Source organism: Lepisosteus platostomus, chromosome 13, assembly GCF_059453375.1.
Source record: "Lepisosteus platostomus isolate fLepPlt1 chromosome 13, fLepPlt1.hap1, whole genome shotgun sequence".
Lineage (NCBI taxonomy): Eukaryota > Metazoa > Chordata > Actinopteri > Semionotiformes > Lepisosteidae > Lepisosteus > Lepisosteus platostomus.
In genome coordinates this window covers 18,294,949-18,317,561 of record NC_142623.1, presented here as the reverse complement: position 1 = coordinate 18,317,561, position 22,613 = coordinate 18,294,949, and the positions used below count along the sequence as shown (strand labels likewise).

General features: G+C 40.9%; 1 protein-coding gene across 4 annotated transcripts in view; it reads left to right on the top strand.

The window, feature by feature from the left end:
• Positions 1 to 17,022, top strand: part of adgre5a (adhesion G protein-coupled receptor E5a) — a 28,869-nt gene extending 11,847 nt beyond the window's left edge. For all 4 annotated transcript variants that reach the window (XM_088603690.1, XM_088603692.1, XM_088603691.1 and 1 more), the window contains 14 exons: positions 566 to 703; positions 1,209 to 1,255; positions 2,090 to 2,185; positions 3,326 to 3,476; positions 3,881 to 3,997; positions 5,382 to 5,581; positions 6,517 to 6,666; positions 6,995 to 7,189; positions 8,536 to 8,753; positions 8,862 to 8,928; positions 11,639 to 11,730; positions 13,197 to 13,365; positions 14,214 to 14,318; positions 15,437 to 17,022. In XM_088603690.1, the coding sequence (XP_088459816.1) occupies positions 566 to 703; positions 1,209 to 1,255; positions 2,090 to 2,185; positions 3,326 to 3,476; positions 3,881 to 3,997; positions 5,382 to 5,581; positions 6,517 to 6,666; positions 6,995 to 7,189; positions 8,536 to 8,753; positions 8,862 to 8,928; positions 11,639 to 11,730; positions 13,197 to 13,365; positions 14,214 to 14,318; positions 15,437 to 15,478 (1,787 nt within the window). In that variant the 3' untranslated portion in view covers positions 15,479 to 17,022. The remainder of the gene's footprint in view (positions 1 to 565; positions 704 to 1,208; positions 1,256 to 2,089; positions 2,186 to 3,325; positions 3,477 to 3,880; positions 3,998 to 5,381; positions 5,582 to 6,516; positions 6,667 to 6,994; positions 7,190 to 8,535; positions 8,754 to 8,861; positions 8,929 to 11,638; positions 11,731 to 13,196; positions 13,366 to 14,213; positions 14,319 to 15,436) is intronic.
• The last annotated feature ends 5,591 nt before the right edge of the window (positions 17,023 to 22,613 follow it).

Here is a 22,613-nt window from a genome sequence, read left to right as displayed (position 1 = left end):
CTTCTGGAGCATATAAGGGAGTTCATCTTTTGTCGTTGTTGCCTACTGCAACATCCAGTACCTTCATGTCTTTTTCAGGAGCCAGGATCACTCCAGTCGTGGGAATATGTTAACAACAGTTTACTTTGTACTGTACAAAGTATGCTGGGGGTGTGGGAGAGGGGGAGGGTAACCCACTCTTTGTTTTCATCTTCATTCAGGCAGAACAAATGTAACACACAAAACTGCTTCTTTCAGTGATTTGTCAGAAAGCAACCAACAACTGCACAAAACCCACAAAACTTTCTTTCCACATGTGTCGTCCATCATAGTCATTATTAACTCCTGTCCTTGGCAAGCTCTTCTTCATCCCTGCCCCTGTTTTTTTAGGTATGAATTAAAGAATGCATCCACTAATTCTCCAGCTTGTCCTGGGGCAACATTGCAGCTTATGACTGTATGACTGTATCTTGATCCAGTGATTTCTCAGGCACACGAGAAAACCTCTTTTTCCCTGGCAGAAAATAGCTGGTGTGGAATATACCTGAACATTTGGTGGAAATCTCTCACTGTGGTTCCTTTTCAGATATCGACGAGTGTAAAATGATTCCACCTGTGTGCGGACCTCAGACAAATTGCAATAACACCCCTGGCGGTTACAGCTGTATCCCTTTCTGTGGGCCAGGATTAATCAATTATGGAAATGGCTCATCTCAATGCAAAAGTGAGACTGATTTTTAATACCTTAATATTAGAACTTAATGCAGTTTGAAGTAAAAAAAAAGAAGTATAGGTCTGGGTATTCATATTGTTTAGGAATCAATTTACTGAATTAAAGTTTAGTTTGTACCAGTGAACACTGGTTATATTTACATAGAATATTGACGAGAATCCATCCTGTTTTTTTGCATGCCATTATGTCATTTCTGTCGGCAGTTTGAGGTACATGCTCTTCAATCCCAGAGAAACACAATCCCTCTAGACATGCAAATGATCATGATGCATAACAAACTGTGTGAGGAGGGAAGTGAAGACCCCAGGTCTGGTGCTGTCGTGACGTTATCAGGGAAAACGGAGAAGCACTCCTGACACAGCAAAGTAGTGTGCTTCTGAAAGCAAGCCTTTAAGACTGTTCTCTTGACCACTTGCAGAGTTGGAAATGTCAAACATTTTCCACAAAAGCATTATGCAGGACACTAAAATCTTCACTTTTACTATTCCTCATGCAGAACTGAATTGCAACAACCTGTTCAAAAACGAAGCTGGGCAAGAGAAGGTAGGTTACAATCAGACATCCTACTTTACAAAAACCTAGGAACTCCGAAACAGTGCCGGCACCTCACAAGAGTACCATCTCTGTAGCGAAACCTCCTCTGGGAAGAAATAACTCGTCTATTCTCTACTCAGCCAGACTGGGAACACAATGACATACTTTGCCACAGAATGCTTGAAATGAACCGTGTGTCACATTTTCCTTCATCGTTGTTAATGTCCTGGGAAGCACAATGCTTTCAGGCACTGTGCCCTTCTAAAAATTCGCCAACCAGCTGAGCGTCAGTGCTCAGAATGTCAGTAAACCGTACACAAACACAGCGTTCTTTTTTTCTTGTCTTTAAGGAATAATAGTTGTTTTTGATTGAATGTTGTAATTTTCTTGTGCAGTTTAAACTGTTTGAGAGGCTCTTACAGTATGATGAACGAGCAGCATTGTGGAAGAAAACAGTTAAACAGCCTTTTTATTAATTTCTGAGAAAGTATGTATGTGAAAGTGGATGTTTTTGTTCATTCTCTGGGGTGCAGTACATCTGAGAAGGTTTCTAGAAAGAGCAAGCAGTGCCTTGTGTGGAATCCCAAGAAAAAAATTCTGAAAACCAATCACTTCAGTTAATTGCGAAATACTATTTCTTGTTTTGTTTTAGTTTTCACAAAAAAGCTTATTATGTTCAAACAAAATGAGACTAGAAACCAGACCTTGAATTTAATCTGCATTTTACTATTGGAAATAATGTCTATAAGTGCTTTCATTTTCTTGATATTTCTTATTTTGTTTTAATGAAGCGTTTCTACCAGTGAAAGAAAATCAAGATATCTTCTTGTAATTGTCTTTCAGCTACCTTCTGGATTAAAAAAAGTGGTGAATGACCTCAACGACTCATGTTTGATGATAAGTGATCAGTCTTATCCAGACGGCAACACATATCTAATGGTAAGATAAGTTTATAGGCAGGATTCCTTCAGCTGTTACTCAATGTATGCACAGCTGGCAGACTAAGAGACAGAGGGGAGTTAATGTTCAGTACTTCACATTGGCAGTGTTGTTAGGATCAAACCTCAGTTCTTGGGCAATCAAGTCCAAAGCCATAATCAAGTAGAAAGGACAATGAAAAACAGTTTTTTGCCAAAACCCGCCCTCACCCAAGGCTATGACCATTACAACGACCTAGAAAAGACTGCAGATGAGAGGAGCCCATTCTATTCACTTACTGAAACTTTGTTCATCTGTTTCTTAAAAGTGCCCATAGTTTAGGCCTCAACCACCTGATTGAGCTGTGTGTTCCAGACACCCACAACTCTTTGGGTAAAGAAGTATCTCTTATGCGTTCCCTTTTTGTATGGAGTGTGAAATTGTTGACCTGGGTTGACTCTGTCTCTACCCCTTAGGATTAGATATACTTGGATCTGAGCACTTCTAAGTCTCAAAATTAACAAATCTAGGGAAATAGTTTCTCACCCATCTATGAAAATTCCATGAGATCAGGAAACATTCTTACTGCTCTTCCTTGAACTTGATTCAAGTCTCTCAATTTGTGGCATAGTGATCAAAACTGAATGCAGTGTTCTAAATGCAGTCTTAATATTGCACTGTAGACCTTGAGCTTAACTTACCTGGATATAAGTTACTTTTTGCCGCACACTCAGTCTTTGCTTTTTTATTTCGTCCTCACTTTTACCTTCATGAGGACATAGGAGAAGACATCTGATAATGTCATGAAGATTTGGTCTGTGTCTGTGGGTTTGCATCAGAAATACATGGGGTGAACATAGAGACAGTGTCATGTAAATCCAAGTAAAAAGAAACAAATAATATAAGAGCTTATTCACAATGGTGTTGGACCTCATTCGTCTAAAAATTGCCAGGTTTTGTTGGAGCACAGCAAAGAAAAAAAAAAGAATAATCTTAACTACAAAAGCCCTTTGCTATGAGCATTGAAAGAATTGTTCATGCTTCAGGCCCTGTGTTGGGGGGCTCTCATCTGATGCTCATGGTTGGGTACTAAAGCCGTTTCAGTTCCCAGCTGTCTTCCATATCCTCTCTTTTCATTCTTTGTGCCTCTCTCCCTGACAGAGGTTTCTGGGTATTGTTGATGATCTCCTACTTGGTGGAGTACTGGACAGGAAGAGTGTATCATCATTCCTTCATACCACCGAGCAAGCCATGATGCTGATTGCACCTCTAATGAAAGAGAGCCAAACCTGGATCAATGTCTCGACTTTGGGTAGGCCTTAACAACACTATGACTACCTCTATACTGTATATTGACTACTTAGTCTGTAAACTGTATCTACAGTATATAGACTATCACAGTGGTAGTTATAGTGGTAGTCACTATGAGAACCATGACTACCACTATATATAGACTATTTAGCCTATATGTCTACAAGGGATAGATTAAAACTGAGATGGGCACAGCTGTAGTCACTATGACTGTCATGACCACAACTACCACTAAATCTACAGTATGTAGACTATACAATCTATATATACAGTATATAGACTACTCCTGTAGCAGTCACTCTTAGTGCCTCTAGAAAATCTAGAAATGGACTTTGGAATAGTTGGAATTTCAGTTGTCCTCATTTGTTCATGAGCATGAATGCATCCGTATACATCTGCCTGCAGGAGTGGATTTCCTCGTGTCCCGGGGCAGTGATCCACCTACGGGAAGCATCAGCTTGTCTTCAGAGTACGCTGTCTTGGACACTCACTGGGAAACGGTAGCCAGCCAAGACAACCAAGGTAATCTGGGATTTCACTGATAAGGAAAAGAGATAAATAGAAAAAATAGATAAAATTATCCTCTGTGCTTTGAACTCAGTCCAATCATTTCTGTTATTATTGGACCACTTGTAAAGGATACTGGCTGTAGATGTGTGGAAATCAAGTTTAAAAACAGGTAGGCAGAACAGTGGCCCAGGTTACAAAAATATTTAATTAGGATACTAATGGTCTAATTAGCAATTATATAACTAAGCAAATAAATACAGTGAAACCAATAAATGTTGACCTGTAAAAGTGGTTATGTAGCTCACAAGGTTTCTAGCTCACTGACTCATTGTGCTCTGTCCTTTAGAGGAGATTCAATTATCAGAGCATGTTGTAAATTACTGCAGTTCTTGAAGTGTAATCACCTCCTCCACATACACTATTTGCCTGTGAGTCATTCATTGCGATACTATTAACAGATTCATGGAAACGGGAGTTGTTTCTTTACAATGAGCAGTACCTGTGGAGAACTATGAACAAACTCATAGGTCTGTAATTTAACTAACTTGTCTGAGAGAATCCTGGGTTCTTCTGGAATTTTATTCCATTTAAGTTTTTGATGACTCCAGTGAATCTCTTGGGGATATAAAAGAACTAGAGACAATATCATTTGGGGCTGTTAAGTGCTGTGTATCAGGGGTTCCCCAGATCTGGGTTTGGGGATCCCCACTCCTACTGGCTTTTGTTCCATCTGAGCACTCAATTCAATAATTTGGCCCTTAATAAACCTAATAACTGGTTTAACTTGAACTCTTCAGTTTGTATTCAGTTGCTAAACATGGGTGATTGCCTTTTTAGTATTGCTGAAAAATATTACTATTGCTTTAATGAAAACCAGCAGGTCTGGAGGTCCCCAAGACTGGGACTAGGAACCCCTGTCCATTATAACACATTTCATTCAAATAGCTCAATCTTGAAGATAGACAAATCCACTTAATGTTAGGCAGTATTTTCATAATGAATATTTACACATGCAAAAAACTAACAGCAGGACTCCATGCAAGTGACCACTCTTTGCTGTGGAGCACTGTTGTCAAATGTGCGGGTGAAATATCCTCTGACACAATTCCTCATGTTCTCTTTGCGTACAGAAATTGAAAAGGAGAAAGAGGAAGGGCACACTCAGAAATAATTTATTTCATTTTAGACTGGACAAAAAGAAAAAGATGTGTTGTTGTTTACTGCTGTTACATGGTATATATCAAGTCGGAGTGCTGTACCTCATAATCTATCTTTGAAATATCCCGAGACGAGCTTGTTCTCTTTTTACTGAACTGCAAATGAGTAAACCTTTTTTCTCAGATCCCCAGGCATGGCTATCAGAAAGGAATTCATGACCGACTTCTTTGTGTTTAAGGTTTTGCTGCTGCTGCCTTGGTTACATATTATGATCTGGAATCCTCCGTCAATAGCTCTTTTGATGCTGTTTTCCGTGAGACGGGCGAAAAAGACCGGACCTCTTTTCAGATCAACTCGAAAGTGGTGACGGTGTCCGTCAGTAATGAGCATACAGAAAAGCTCGAGAAGTCCGTCCACATCACCTTCTCTAACTTGAAAGTAAGCCTCCTTATCCCTCTCAGATACAAAACCTTGTGCAAAGGAGACTGAAGGCAGGCCTAGGAAACCAGAGAGGAGCTACAGTACAGTGCTGCAAGGTTATATAAGCAGATTTAAATAGCAGAGGAGCAGAAAACAGCAAGACGTTTCAACTGCTGGCAGTGAAAGAAATATGTTCTCCAGCGTTTTCACTCTGAGCTTATTTGAAATTCATGACTGCATGTACTGTGAAGGAAGGTTTATTCCATGCTGAAAAGAAAAGAAACACTTTTTTTTTGGCTGTGGGGCCTTCTTCAGATGTGAAGACACCTGGAATAAACCTTTAACATGTTTCTTTGCAGCCTACGCATGTTGACACAACTTCCTGCCTGCATGTACTGTGGCCTTCCAGCACAAGGCCTGCAGTTCCTTAAGTCAGAATCTTTTTTTACTCCTCATGCAGATTGACCTCCAGTGTCCTAGCTAGCTAAATTAATCTGGCTATGTGTGGCTAGTTCACCTCTTCATTCCCTCCCTCTGCTCCTTCCCAGTTTTTAATCCTGGTTCTCTGTATCTCTGTTACATACAAAGATTTTTTTTCCATTCTTCTCCAGTTCTTTCCAGACCATTCCAACAATTCTGAGTCTGTGCTTTTCCTTTCCAGCCTTTCCAAGCTCATCAACCTGCGGACGTATTGAGACTCATCTGTCAAGCTGTCGAGTTGCTCGAAATGTGACATGATGACATTTCACTTTCTGGCATAAATACCCACAGTATCAAACCCTGTCAAATAAAAACCTATCCTTCATTATCATATCTGATCTGTATTAGCTCTAAGATCCTGAATTATAGCACATACACTATGAATATTTGTTTCTGTAATGGTGAAAGTTATACGGCAGGCATGTAATGTACAAGATTGTACAATGACTAATTTACTTTTGATTCTCCAACAGAAAGCAGAGAATAAAACTTGTGTGTACTGGAACAAAGGTGAATGGTCTACTCAGGGCTGTGTGGCAAAGCATTTCAATGATACTCACACCGTGTGCGAATGCGATCATCTCAGCAGTTTCGCTGTCCTAATGTCCCTCTATGACCTAAAGGTGAGTCTGCACCCAGTTGGATAAACCAGCAGTTGACCTAAATAAATCAAAGCATTAGTCCAGTAGCCTGTGTTGAAAGTGACTCAGTGTTCACCAGCCTTCTGGATTCTGGCTACTGTAATCCTGCAAACTCAGACCAAGGTGGATCAAAACTGAGATCATTTTGTGGGAGCTGGCACAACAGTTCAGTGCTAAACATGAGAACCCTGAAACATTCCAGTTACTGGAGTTGGTAGTTAGGGGAAAACCACTTTTGTGAATTCAGCATGGTGAGAAGTGTTTCACAGACGTGACGGTCCCTGACGTCTTGTCATACTGTCACTGCCAGGACTCCTTTGAGCTGCAAATGATCACCTGGGTGGGGCTCTCTCTGTCCCTGCTCTGCCTGCTCTTGTGCATCGTCACCTTCTACTGGTGCCGTTCCATCCAGGGAACACGAAACACCATCCACCTGCATCTCTGCATCAGCCTCTTCATCGCGGACCTGGTCTTTCTCGCCGGCATCTCCAGGACCCAGAACAAGGTGGGCTGCCGGGCCTCTGAGGGGATAACAGGCACTCCCTGGGCAGAGACAACAGTCTGTGCTGTACAGGTTTACAGTGATAAATTTACCAATGTTTTTGGCATTGTTTTCCTTTACATTCAAAAGATTTGCTTTCTTGAACATACAATACTCAGTGCCTTACTATGCAACACTTGACAAGCAATAGCTATTAACGACTAATAGTGACTATAACCATGGTCACTATTATAGCATTCATTTGGAATGGGCCATATGTATTACCAACTCGCACAGTTTGGTATTTTAAGACTTGGTTGTGTGACTTCTGTTTCTGTAGAGCACAGGGGTTACTCCTGGACTCCACTGTGACAACCAGCTTTCAGAGCTGTTACTTTGACATGCTCAAAGTGCCTGGCAGGAGAGACAATGCTGAGAGAGCCCCTGGCAACTAATTCCAATCCTGGACCTCTCTTGAGCAGTTGTGTGCCACCACTTGGACAGTCCCAGTCAGCTAGTGACGTGACCCAGGCTTGACTGTCAACATAGCAAAGCCTTGGGAGAACGTGCTTAAAGTTGCGTCCACAGTGGTTGAAGTACAGAATTACTCATTTTCATCAGCGGAACTGCAGTGTTTGGACTTGGACTCTGATACATAACAACCCTGCTTATGGCTTTGATCAGGCAGGCCCCGTGTGGAGATCACCACAGCAGCTAGATAATTGTACTGTGGATACAGTACCTAGCTCAGCACTTTTTCTTGTGAACGCTTTCTCTTTGCTTAGAGCTACCGTAAAATGACAGGGTAATCCATCGGTATCTTGGGTGGCTTCCAGAGTATGAAAACTATAGAAAGCTTCAACAATAAAAGACCTGTCAAGGGCGCCCTCTACTGCTGAACTGATGGTTTCACATCTCACTGTTCCATTCCTGGATTTTGCTGTGTGGTTAATCATTCATATTTTGAGATTACTAAATTCATGCTCAGTACTTATCATGAACATCTGTGCTTTACTGCGTACATTCTCTTTCATCCATGGAAAGATAGACACACCAACAGGCCTGCAGCTATCGATGTACCTTTAGCTGTTCTGTGTTTGATGTTTTGGCATAGATAGTGTCTGCCACCCCAACAGACAGTACATTTCCCATTGCAGGCGCTTGATTGATAGCCTGGACGGATAGTCTCGGGTGTGTTTGAAAGCAGGTTCAGGTGTATTGCTAGATTGATTGACGCAGTTAATAAAGGGTTTCTGCTTGCCGTGCGCCAATGCAGAGCAGATCTGATATCAAGCACAGTCAGGATCGCTATAGACCCCCCTATCCCAACTCGAGCATGACCCCCCTCCCCATCTGTGTGTCCCCCCCAGGGAGGCTGCGCGTTGGTGGCGGGGCTCCTGCACTTCTTCTTCCTGGCGTCGTTCTGCTGGATGTGCCTGGAGGGGATCCAGCTGTACCGGATGGTGGTGCTGGTTTTCCACACCACTCTGCACCGGCTGCACATGCTGGCCTTTGGCTACGGCATCCCCCTTGTCATCGTGGTCATCTCTGCCATCTCCTACCCCGGGGGCTACGGCACGGACAGACAGTGAGTTCTGCACAATCAGGATGACAGCATTGGCATCATTACTGTTAACAATGTCTGTGATATGCCAACATCTCTCATTTCTCATTTCTTTTTTTTTTTTGCATGTAGCTGCTGGCTGGCACTGGATCGGGGCTTAATCTGGAGTTTCTTTGGGCCCGTCTGTGTGATTATCATGGTAAGTGAAGTTTTACTTTATAGCACCATTCATTAAATATCCTTCAAAGCTGGTGCCAATCCAGCGCATTGGAAATAAATGTGACAACGACTTAATGGCCTCTTTGCCATGTTAAAATCATTGTAAAGATGGTGGGCCTTTGCAGCCAGAAGTACTTAGTTGTCAGTCTGCAAAGGTTGTGGAAAGTTTTAAATATCTAGGGGCACATATTGATCAGAGGCTGATAATATAAACAGTGTTTTTTTTAAGAAAGCGAACCAGTCCTCAAAAACGAAAGAACTTTAAAGATAGTCAAAATGTCCGTGAGAGGGCATATAAAAGAATTTCCTGGTATTTAATATAACGGTTTGGCAGAGAAACCCATGCTTGTAAAGTAAAACCAAACTGTCCAATATTGTGAAAATGGCAGGAAAAATAATTGGGAAACAGCAGCCCCAGCTCAGTGTATATATAAAAATATATATATATATAAATTATCATAATACAGTTCTCAGAATGGCAAGGAACATCACAGCTGATTCCACGGATCTACTCTATTCTCAATTCTTAATACTCCCATCAGGAAGATGGTATAGGGTACCAAATTCAAACAAAAACATTTCGTCCTTTGTTATACAGTATGTGCAATAAAGCTGTTTTATGAATGTACTGTATGTAAATATAGTCCCCTCCACTACATATTTATTTATGCATTACAGTGCCTTGCGAAAGTATTCGGCCCCCTTGAACTTTTCAACCTTTTGCCACATTTCAGGCTTCAAACATAAAGATATAAATTTTTTATTTTATGTGAAGAATCACCAACAAGTGGGACACAATTGTGAAGTGGAACGAAATCTATTGGATTTTTGAAACTTTTTTAACTAATAAAAAAAATGAAAAGTGGGGCGTGCAAAATTATTCGGCCCCCTTGCGTTAATACTTTGTAGAGCCACCTTTTGCTGCGATTACAGCTGCAAGTCGCTTGGGGTATGTCTCTATCAGTTTTGCACATCGAGAGACTGAAATTCTTGCCCATTCTTCCTTGCAAAACAGCTCGAGCTCAGTGAGGTTGGATGGAGAGCGTTTGTGAACAGCAGTTTTCAGCTCTTTCCACAGATTCTCGATTGGATTCAGGTCTGGAATTTGACTTGGCCATTCAAACACCTGGATACGTTTATTTGTGAACCATTCCTTTGTAGATTTTGCTGTATGTTTGGGATCATTGTCTTGTTGGAAGATAAATCTCCGTCCCAGTTTCAGGTCTTTTGCAGACTCCAACAGGTTTTCATCCAGAATGGTCCTGTATTTGGCTGCATCCATCTTCCCCTCAATTTTAACCATCTTCCCTGTCCCTGCTGAAGAAAAGCAGGCCCAAACCATGATGCTGCCACCACCATGTTTGACAGTGGGGATGGTGTGTTGAGGGTGATGAGCTGTGTTGCTTTTACGCCAAACATATCGTTTTGCATTGTGGCCAAAAAGTTCGATTTTGGTTTCATCTGACCAGAGCACCTTCTTCCACATGTTTGGGGTGTCTCCCAGGTGGCTTGTGGCAAACTTTAGACGAGACTTTTTATGGATATCTTTGAGAAATGGCTTTCTTCTTGCCACTCTTCCATAAAGGCCAGATTTGTGCAGTGTAAGACTGATTGTTGTCCTATGGACAGACTCTCCCACCTCAGCTGTAGTTCTCTGCAGTTCATCCAGAGTGATCATGGGCCTCTTGGCTGCATCTCTGATCAGTCTTCTCCTTGTCTGAGCTGAAAGTTTAGAGGGACGGCCAGGTCTTGGTAGATTTGCAGTGGTCTGATACTCCTTCCATTTCAAGATGATCGCTTGCACAGTGCTCCTTGGGATGTTTGAAGCTTGGGAAATCTTTTTGTATCCAAATCCGGCTTTAAACTTCTCCACAACAGTATTACGGACCTGCCTGGTGTGTTCCTTGGTCTTCATGATGCTCTCTGCGCTTTCAACAGAACCTTGAGACTATCACAGAGCAGGTGCATTTATACAGAGACTTGATTACACACAGGTGGATTCTATTTATCACCATCAGTCATTTAGGACAACATTGGATCATTCAGAGATCCTCGCTGAACTTCTGGAGTGAGTTTGCTGCACTGAAAGTAAAGGGGCCGAATAATTTTGCACGCCCCACTTTTCATTTTTTTATTAGTTAAAAAAGTTTCAAAAATCCAATAGATTTCGTTCCACTTCACAATTGTGTCCCACTTGTTGGTGATTCTTCACATAAAATAAAAAATTTATATTTTTATGTTTGAAGCCTGAAATGTGGCAAAAGGTTGAAAAGTTCAAGGGGGCCGAATACTTTCGCAAGGCACTGTATATACTGTTATTATGATTTCATGTACTTTATGTGTCTTTTATATTTTGCTTGTGTGTTTTGTACTTTTATGGGTAAAGCCAAAGACAAATTTCCACAGAAGTGGACAATAAAGTTTCCATCAATCAAAAAAATGATTGTCCCAGGCACATAAACAACATTTGCTGTCTTAGAAAATGAATGTCGCTAAAGCACAAGGTAATTTACAGAGAGGCTGGGATTGTTGGCAGCTGTATTGATTTCACAGATGTAGTAGATATAGTACCTCTCTGCATTTTATACTTAGGAAGTTTAGCATTTCATCTTAAGACCACAGGTGGCAAGCGAAAGCAACAGTGGTATGAAGGTCTCACACCATGCACTGCACTTTCTGCTGCTTCTTAGATCAACGCCTTTTTCTTCATGATCACGGTGTGGAAGCTGGCATTGAAGTTCAGCAGTCTCAATCCAGACCTGTCCAACCTGAAGAAGATCAAGTGAGTGCCTGGCGTTTCACCAAGAGCTCTGAAGAATGCATTCAACGTCTGATTTGCACCACTAGCAGGGTCCATGTGTTCCTTGGCTCTGATTCATGGCAATGTCAAGATCAGTGAGGCAAATACTCTCAGACTGTTTCTTTTGCAATGCAAAGAATAAGCAAGTGTCAATCAGACACATTAATACCTCACATGTTGTTAGTCTCCTCATTCTCAGTTTATCAATTACGTCAATGCACTTGTGTCACAGAAATAACATAAAGGTTCCACAGAAATGTATTATTAATAATCATATATTGCTTGGAGGAGATATGTTTCTATACTCATCCTGTCAGAGGGTGTCATATATCAGCACTTTTAATCCATTCCACTAGAGGCCATTGGTCCAAACAACAGCTTGATTATATATTGTAAGTGGAAAAAGAGTATTAATTAGTCAGTTGATTGTGCTATAAACCTGGAATGGAGTACATGTTAACTACTATGGTTATAGCACAGTAGGTGGACCCATAGTGTCAAGTTCCAAAAAAAAAATAGTACACCAGCAGCTATATCACCCTGTAACTCACAACTGACAACCCACTGAAGCAGGTGTGATCCTGGCCAGTACCTGGATTGGAGTCCTCCTAGGAAAGTCAAGGTTGCTGCTGGAAGAGGTGTTAGTGGGGCCAGTAGGGGGCGCCCACCCTGCACTCTGTGTGGGTACTAATGCCCCAGGATAGTAATAGGGACATTATACTGTAAAAAGGTACCATTCTTTTTGAAAAATATGTAAATCTTGACTCTCTGTGGTCATTAAAAATCCCAGGGTGTTTCTCAAAAAGAGTAGGGGTGTTACCGTGGCGTCCTGGCCAAATTTCCCCTTGGCCTTTATCAATCATGGCCAACTAATTCCCATCTGTGAATGGGCTTCTTCACTCTGCTCTCCTCCCCACTGATAGCTGGTGTGTGGTGAGCATACTGGTGCACTATGGCTGCCGTCACATCATCCAGGTGGTGGTGGCGGAGGGGAGTCCTCGTTACCTGTAAAGCTCTTTGAATGGAGCATCTAGAAAAGTGCTATAATAATAATAATTAATAATTGCTTACACTTATATAGCGCTTTTCTGGACACTCCACTCAAAGCGCTTTACAGGTAATGGGGACTCCCCTCCACCACCACCAATGTGCAGCATCCACCTGGATGTATATAGTGTAAGCTATATAAGTGTAAGGAATTATTATTATTAATAATCAATACTATTTACCACTGAATGTGTTCTGGTCCATCTGTAACTGACAGCAAAGATCACAAAAGCAAACAAGCTAAGTACAGTACGCCTTTTGTTAGGTATTTCAAATTTCTTTAAAGTAAGTGCCATGTTGAATACTGAAGGCTTGAATATTGGTTTACTTGGTTATTGGTTTCTGTGTTTTGAAGAAAAGTCTGTGGATCTTGGATACAAGCTGCTGTGCTACTTTTGCAGGAAATTCACTATTACTGCCGTCGCCCAGCTGTGCATTTTGGGCTCCATGTGGATCTTTGGCTGTTTCCAGTTTGAGGAGAACACCATTGTCATGTCCTACCTCTTCACCATCCTGAACAGCATTCAGGGCGTGCTCATCTTCGTCATGCACTGCCTGTTGTCCAAGCCGGTGAGACGCGCAAACAGTCTTCGACACAGGCTTTCAGTTTCATCCCTTGACGAACCTTAGTAAAAGCTGACTGCAATGTACTATTGTCCAAACACAGTAAAACATGGTGACATCACTCCAGGGCGCATTAAACTGTGAAGCAAAATGGTAGGAAGCTGTAACAAAACAAAGGGGATGCTTTGCCTGAGCATGGAAACACTATACAAATACCAGCCGTATTTGCAGTCAAGTCTCATACCACACACTGCTGAAGTACCAGTGTCATCCTGGTTACCTAAATGATATATTTTAAGGAGAAGAAAAATCCAACAGGATCAGGACATCAGGAGTTCAGGCCATGTTGCACAGATATTTTGAAAATATCAGTCATGGTGCAGCAGATTACATAACGTACAAGGGCCACACATGCTATGCATTACAGGTGTTCAACAAGCAGAGCGTTCAATGACGATTGGCACTTGGGTGATACAGGTTAAATCTTCTGGGGTGGTGTTAGGACAGAGCTTTCATTCAGTGGTGAATGAAGGTTTATGAAGGACTTCATAATTAATTTGTGTAAATTGGAATGAGATAATAGGATCATTTAAGACAAACAAGTCCTGCTTTTTGTTTTTTTCCAGATTCAAAAGGTAATGGAGCAGATGCTTTAATGATTCCTCTCAAAGACAGTGAAAGAAAGTCACCTGCTCTGACTGTTATGTAATATCACGTAGTGATCTTAGCTGGCAGGGTTTTTGAATGAGAGAATGTAGTGCAGGGCCATGCCTATTGGACAGACTTCACATTTTCTGCGCTACATCAGATCCAGGAAGGTGGCAAGGCCTGTTGTAATGTGCTGTGTTTTGCAGGTGCGGGATGAGTACCGTAAATTCCTGCCTCCTGTGTGCAGAACCGAAAAGAAACCCAAGTACTCTGAATTCAGCAGCTCAACAAACAATTCCGCCAACTCACAGGTAAAGCAAATGAAGTACCCTAATCACTTGGAACTGTCTTGTACAGTAACCATACAGTCACCTTGAGAGAATCACCCTTTTTAGGCTTCAGGCAAGGGGCATGCACTCAGGACATCCTGAAACGTAGACATTTAATATAATACAGTTTATCACCTGATTGTATTATTTCTGTGTGGTACAGTGATGCAGTGGTTAACATTGCTGCCTCACTGTGCTGGTGCTCTGGGTTCAGTTCCTGGGGTGCTGTCTGCGTGGAGGTTGTATGTTCTCCCTGTGTTTGTGTGGGTTTCCTCCGTGTGATCAGTTTCCGCCTACAACCCAAAGACATAATGGTAGGTTAATTGACTTCTGGGAAAACTGGCCCTGGTGTGAGTGCGTGTGTGCCTGTGTCTGTCTGCCCTGTGATGGACTGGTGTTATGTCCAGGGTGTACCCTGCCTTGTGCTTTTTGCTTTCCAGGATAGACTCTGGTTTCCCCATGAACCTGAATTGGATGAAACAGTTAGTAAATGAATGAATGGATGGACCAAATTAGAGGATGGATGTGTTATTGCTGAAAACCAGTATGATGGTCAGACAATAATTCTAGATTCTAGAGTTTAAAGTTTAGTTCAAAAGAAATAAAATTTACAATTTTGATATAGGGTGATTTAGGGTGTCCACTGTGATACACTTCTCAGGTGTCAAGGTAATACTTGGAATACACAAGAACTCCTTACTTCTGGCTTCCATACTTTTGTTTCCTTTCTTGAAATTCAAAATCAATCTTACTCCTTTAATAAATTAAATATGAGCCTTCTCATAAAACCGTCGTCTGATCAAACCAATGTCATTCCAACACATAGTCTGCTGTCTGTATTCTCTGAATTCAGTCTGTATTCCCATAGCAGAGCTGTTCTCTACAGGTGCTTAAATGTTACAGCATTCCAATGGTACAGAACTATCTGCCTCCTTTGAGGTTTTTGAATTAGGATTCAAACTTTATGTCCACAGCTAATATTTTTTTTTCAATATTTTTTGCACACTGTATTGGAATGTACTTATTTAACTTGAAATATATCGGACATGACCCGAACTGTTTGACAAGGCATTCTCACTCTTTTTTTTCTTGTTTTCTAGTCCTTGAAGAACAGCCGCAACACGGGAGAGTCACAGATGTGAAGGGGTGATGACGCCGACCTACTGTACTTTGATGCTTTGCAAATGCTGGCGGACTGGCTTCTTAAAGGCTAGGGGGCGATAACACACTCACCAGCCACCACTCAAGACTGGTGGAAGGTACCCAGCTCAGTACTGACCGGTCGCTTTCAATCCACCCAGCTCAAGGACGTGCTCATAGGCCGGAAACGTCAGATTTATAATTTAGGATACTGCAATGATAGAGCCTCCATGGTAGAGCTGTCACAGAAGCGCCTATGCTAGCTCCAAATCTGCAATGTAAGCACCAGGATTGACTCTCTCTCTCTCACTCTCTCTCTGCCCTGAGGAATGACTTTTCTGGAAAGACCTAAACTCTGGATTAGGCAAACCTGAGCATGACTAATTTCAAGGAGTTTTCTGAGAATCTATTGCAATATGCACTGCTTGCCCACTTTCTGAGAATCTTGTTTCCCCCAGTGGATCTTAACGGGCCCTGATGTGGCTGGATCTGTGTTCTCTTCATATACCGTGTACACACATCTAAACAATCCGAACAGTCAGTAATCTGTTGCATACACCATATATCGTATACAGAGAATGGGCCAACTGACAAGTCTTTGACAATGACAGTATTTTTTACAAAGGTACGTGGGGGCTGGCTGATCTTAAAACGCTTACATTGTTGCTGATATCTTCCTAGAAGATATGTCTAGTTAACTTTGATCAGGTTTCAATAATGAATGAGCTGAGCATCCTTGTAGAGCAGGTATAAGCTTCAGGATGGTAATAAATTTGATCTGTGGTGAGGCGTGCATCCACTTTTTCCGCGCTGTGCGTGAAATTTGAATGTTTAAGAAGAATAATGAATTAGGTACCACATGAGGCCACTTTAGTTCAGGGATGGTCACTTTGGGATGATCTAGTCTTGAACAGCATGTTCCTCAGCACAGCCCTCTCCTTCTGTTTAATTGAACCAGTGGTGGAAGATCTTAACATGCAAATGGCCTCCTGTTGAGTTATTGTACATGTTTTAAGTGCATTTTAACACATAGTTCAAAGTCTGAAGTACAGGTCCAGCCCAATGTCAAATACAAGGAGTATTTAGACCTTTCAATGGAGGAACAGAAGTTAAGATGGAGTATGCATTCCAAATGATATCAGTGAAGAAATATTAGAAACCTTTGCAGAGTTTTTGAAACACTTCAAAACTCTCTATTGCACAGTTGTTAAAAGCTGGGGTTGTGCAAATGAGTATTGCCATGCAATAGCTCTCCGTACGACTTGCAATGTTGGATGTAAAAATTGATGTTAATATTTTCTTGTACATCAGAAAAATTATTTGCTTTTTGTTTTGTGTCATGGATGGTTTGATGTAACATATTTTGTTCAGTTTTATACTGTCTTATCGTCAAGCTAATGGATGTTATAATTTAAAGTTAAAACTGCTTTGTTTGCTTTCTGCTTCGATGTATAATATTTTCATTTATTTTGATACAGCACTTGTCTCATTATGTATGCTTGTACATGTGAATGTTATAATTTAAAAGTATTTTCTATTGATGCAATCTACCAGCTTGAATCTTTTTTTTTCATGTCACTCAACTATTTATAACAGGAACTGCACTGCCTTGGCTTGAACTGCAGGGACACTGTAAAGGCTTACCACTATAAAAGAGCTAATCAACATTCAAACTGCACTGAAACTGTAAGGCACGTCAAATGAGGTGGGATTACAGGCATTTGTGCTGAGTGCTTGTCTCATCAAGCAAAATCCTACTACGTTTGACTCATAAACTTTAGTAAGGCTGCCAACTCTGGATATGTGAGTCTGCTTTAGGAAATCATAAAACCTGGGACACCCATCTTGTTTGGCATGTTCTAAATTCAGGGGCCAGGTTGTATCTGAAAGCACATAAACAATTGCTTTCATAGTGCATCTAAACACTACCAAGGGCATAGTTTTAAGGTTTGATTGGTGAGAGTTGAGGATGGGGTTAGGGTTGGAATACTTCAGTCTTTCAGTTATCTGGAACAGAACTGCCTGCAACCACGTCCCAAGCGAAAGGTATGCACTAGCTATGTATGCAATGTTCATTCAATTCTGAGGCATCTGAGCCACGCCTGCCAGGTGGAATGAGATAAAGCACCCAACTTATGGAGTCAAGGGATCACACTCTGGAAGCAACAATGGACAGTAGCTTATCAAGTCATTTTTTGGGGAAAGAAAGGAGAGGGAAGGGGGTAGAAAGGGCACTGGATCCCACAAACACCATAGGGATAGAAATGCTAGGAAGCAGCAATGTGAACAACCACATCACTAGGCCATCCTGGGAAAGGTGATGGGTCCCAGATTTCTCAACTTGTTTATTGGAATTGTCACTTACATTGTAGAAAGGATAATGATGGGTGGAGAGGTTTTATTTGCAAGCCAAGCAAAAGGAAGGTTCATGCAAACTGCCAACCACAGTCAGGAATTGTCAATCAACTCACCTTTACGGTTTCAGCACTCCTGCAACCATGAGATTAGAAGGAGAAAGGGAGGAGGTGAAAACTGTACATTTTTGTCCTAAATGTACACTGGGTGCACCATCTGTTATTTATTCCATCTCCGAAGTCCAGAAGCACCTACAGCAAAGTAAGCTTTGCTTAGAATGACGGTGAAGCTCCAATTGATGAGACTGCAATACCTAGGGAGCCACAGGGGGTCACTGTTGGGTAAAAAAGATGAAGACAAACTACAGCTTCTCCCAGCCTTACCCCAAAAAATGTTCAAAGTGGTTGAATAAATACAAGAGACAATATCCCACATTACCTTCTCTCTTCCAGTATGTGGCACTATGTAGTATTGTTTATTTTCTTAAAATATGCCTCTCGCATGACCAACTTGCATACCTCACATTTACCTGCTTAATAGTTAAAAGATTCAGTTTGTGCCATCTTTTTTTTTAAATCACCAGAATGTTTTTTTAAACACAAATAAATCAACCAAAGCTGTGAGATGCAAACTCTTACAGTGTTCATAAAAAGCTGTTCCTTTTCTGAGAGTTTTTTTAAATAAGCAGATAAGGAATAAAATAGCAATAAAAAATGCGTGCCTATAATTCGAATAAGGGTTTTTATTAACAAAATATCCATATCTAAAATTAGAATTCTCCAGAAAGCCAGACTAATTCCACAAGTCTTTATCAAGAAAATGACACAAAGTAAAATAAATTGCTTTTCTCTCTCTCTCTTGCACATACAAATACCCTGGCCTGCACATATCCGCTAATGATGAAGAATATGGACATTTTGTTCCCGGAGTGACTGGTGATCCTGCTGTTCTCCAAGAGAATGCCAACGAGTGAGTTTAACTCTCGCAGAATGCCCTCAGCAAGAGAAGGTTAATTGTCTCACAGGGGGAATATTTAAACTGAATGGTACTGTGCATAACTTACTGTCACATTTTAGACTAGGATGTGACAGACATACACAAGGATAAGTCGCAAAGTAGAGGGACTACACTGAATAAAATTTGCAGGCATCTTTGCAGTGTTATAAAGGTTCTCATATTGAAATTATGTGTGGCCTCTGAGATAATTCTGCTCCAACCTCTGAATCTTTTTATCAGCAATGAAGTTCCTGCCTGCCATGTGGGATTTGGTGGATAATACAGTATATAAATTCACTCTCCTTTTATGGCTTACATGGACCAAGCTCTTCACCGGGTTTTATTTATGTTTTCACTTCTATACCCTCCCAATTTGGCATCATCGGTGGTTTTCTGACATCTTGGGGCACGCCAAGGACTCAAGGGGTTGAAGGAGGACGGGAGGAGCAATGTGGTGAGCTCCCCTGACATCACTGTATACCGCCGGTGCTCAGGAGGTCACGAGGGTTGACTGTCACACCCGCTCCAAAACCTGTCTGTAGGTGAATGTCTCTAAGACCACAGACATGGCGGTTGAGTTCAGGAAGAACCTCCAATCGAACCTGCATCGGGGGGAATGAGTGGAGATGGCAGAAAAATATCATCTGAAGGCTGTTCTGGACTGCAAGTTCAATTTTGAGGCAAACGTCGGTTCTGGTTGCCAACAAGGGCCACGGAGTCTATTTTTCTTAAGGAAACTTAAAAATTTTAGTATTATAAGGTTGGTAAATCATTGATCATGCCTTTTCACTTTTTTCAGTCTTTCGTTGATTCTGCTTTAACCTTTTATCCTGATTTGGGAATCTGAGGAGTAAGAAAACATTGGGGAGTACTGTCAAACTACAGAATGTCAGAAAGCCATTGGTGTTGATCTTTCTGCCCTTACCCCACGTCTATCAGTCTGGCGTAAAATATATTCCATCCTAGAGGACCCTTTACACCCTTTGTGTAATAAGTTCCAACTACTCCCCTGAGAGCGCAAATACAGAATTCCTCATTTAATAACAAAGAGGTTTTAAGTTCCCATTTATAACTGTGGCTATAACTTTGCTTAATACGGTTTTCATTTGTGTACAGTATGTACATGTGTATTGTTTGGTTGAGGGTTTTCTTTATACTGTCTACAGCTGTAAAACAATTTTCCCTCTCTCCCACCAGATCACTGGGAGACTCTCCTGAGTAAGCTAACCAGTGTAGCCTCATCCATACCCATCAATCAATCCATTACCTTGACAGCTTGATCTGGTAGGAAATCAGTCCCACCTGCACTCCTTTAACAATCATTCACCTCATTAGTACAGATTTCATACAGATAAGCAAACACAGCACACCATTTACAATTAGTCCTTTGCATTATGTTATTATTTTGAGATTCTCAGTTTGCTAGTTTAAAATCTACAAAAAAATCAAATATAAACACAAGTTTATTACTTTCTTTCTAAAAGCCCAACAGTAAGATGGAGCTCTGGCCACAGTGTGGCAGGAAGCACCAGTTGTGAAGGTGTGTGATGTCATCCCTAATACACAACACCGCCTAGTGGCAGACCAGAAGTTAGTCCTCCACCCTACATAAAGCATAAAGAAACAGACTAGTTTGTCTTTGAGTGGGGTACAGCCATGTCTTGATAAATCATATTGCTATTTTACTGCTGTAAAATAAAAACATTTTTACTGGAAATGCAGTAAACAGCATTTTAAAAGTTTGTGGTCAAACTTAATGGCATGCACACCATTTTATTGTCAGGCCCACATTGTACTTATGTAATAAAGGTCAATTGCAAATCCCATGATGCCACAGTATTCAGGATCAATGTTAATAAAGCCTAGTCCAGTGACCTCTCTCCTGCTTCCTATCAGTGTGTTATTGTATTATTTTGGAAGGGTGAAATTTCTTTAAAAAGGATCAGAAGGGCACAATTATTTTTGAGATTGCACATGGCGCCTTGGTAATCTAATTTCATTAAGAGACATTTCCACAGAGACTTGTCTGCCTACAGTCTTCATTTAAAGTGCAAAGATCTGCCTTGATGGAATTTCACCTCTGGTCACAGCCAAAACATATTTGCTTGATAAAATGTATATTCGGTGCACCGAGACTAGAATCCACAAATGAGGAAATAAAAACGGGTACAGCAATATTTTTTTTGTTCACTAGATTCTCTAAGTCTCCTTTATAAAAATATAAACTATAATACTGTTAATTATTATCCCCAAGCAATATGCATGTAGGGATGCATATTGCTTGCATAATATGTAATCAGACAGCATAATATGCATAATATGCATGGCAATTCTGCAAATTGTTTTTATACAGCTGTTTATTCATTTTCTTTTATTTCCCTTTTGCACCTGCCTAATTAACACAATGTGTCATGCTGGTTTGGGCGGGGCCAGTCAGCAGAATAGTATATTTATGCACTCTGTATCAGCTTACACAGTGTAGGAACTACATTATATGAAGGTGCTACTGCACAAACTCCACAAGGATCCAGCATTACAAGTCCTAACTGTTGACACATGACAGATGGCACACTCATTACATTTTGTGGCATTGTGTTGATACCAGTTTGGATGCACGCTGTGCCCTAGACAGCCCAGCAAGAAGTCCATAAAAATAACAAAAAAGTGATTTTTATGGACTTCGAAAAGAAGAGAGGCAAAAGCCACAAAAATCACCAGCTGTTTCTGAAAAGCATCTGCTTTTTCTCAGGTCATGCTTGTAATCCTGCTGTATCTTTTCCACAAGCTGAGACTCCACCGAAGCAGGTGCGGTTTGATGCATTTTAACAAAGGCTAAGACCAAATCTTTATTTTCATTTTTGAAAGCCCGCCTACACATCTGCTGTCTGAAAATTAAGAATGCTGCAAAATGGTGGCATGCAACATTGCACTAATTACAGTAATTACAGTCATATTGTAGCCTTTATGAGAGCAGCATCATCACAGGACTCCACACACTGCCAAACACAGCTATTACAATTGCTCAGTAAAAAGCATTGCTGTGCTTGGGGTTAAAGAAAGCCAGTTGACATATCTGCACAGCAATTGGACAGGTACAGTAGGAAAGCAAATGTGTAATTACTACTGCCTTGCTGTGTAATACAGATATGTTGTAAATTGTTGTATTCTTTTATTTAAATGCACATAAGAAAGGTTACCAGTGGGATAAAGCCTAGCTAAGAATACATCTAATTTGGTATCTAGTAATCAGTTGGTCAACAGATCTCATCAAGCCATGCACAGTTTTCTTAAGGAGTTCTTATTATTGTATTTGGACACTTCTACAACATTCCTTGATTAAAGTGCTATACATTTAACTGTAAATATTAATATTCTGTCTTTTGTATTGCTTCTAACATTACACAGAGGAGAAAATGAAAGTCCTATGTCCTTTAAATGGTTAGCTCCTTGAAGCTCAGTGTTTCCCATCTTAAATTTGTATTTTGTATTTTTTGCCATCTACACTTGTCGTGAATTTTGTCTGTCTTCCCCTTTCTTTGCTAATCCCCCCAGTTTTGGTATTATCTAAATAACTAAATCACTGGCTGCCAGAATCCAGATCAACAGATATAAATTAGGAACAGTACTTTGGATACTCTGGGTACTTTAGAGGCCCAATTTCAGAACTAATATTATACATAGAAAATGGGAATATACAGTATCGTGTTTTTTGGGGAGCTTCATTACTGCTGTCGCTTGTTCATACAGGGAAGTTAAGAAATCCAATATCCATTATTAAGAAATGTC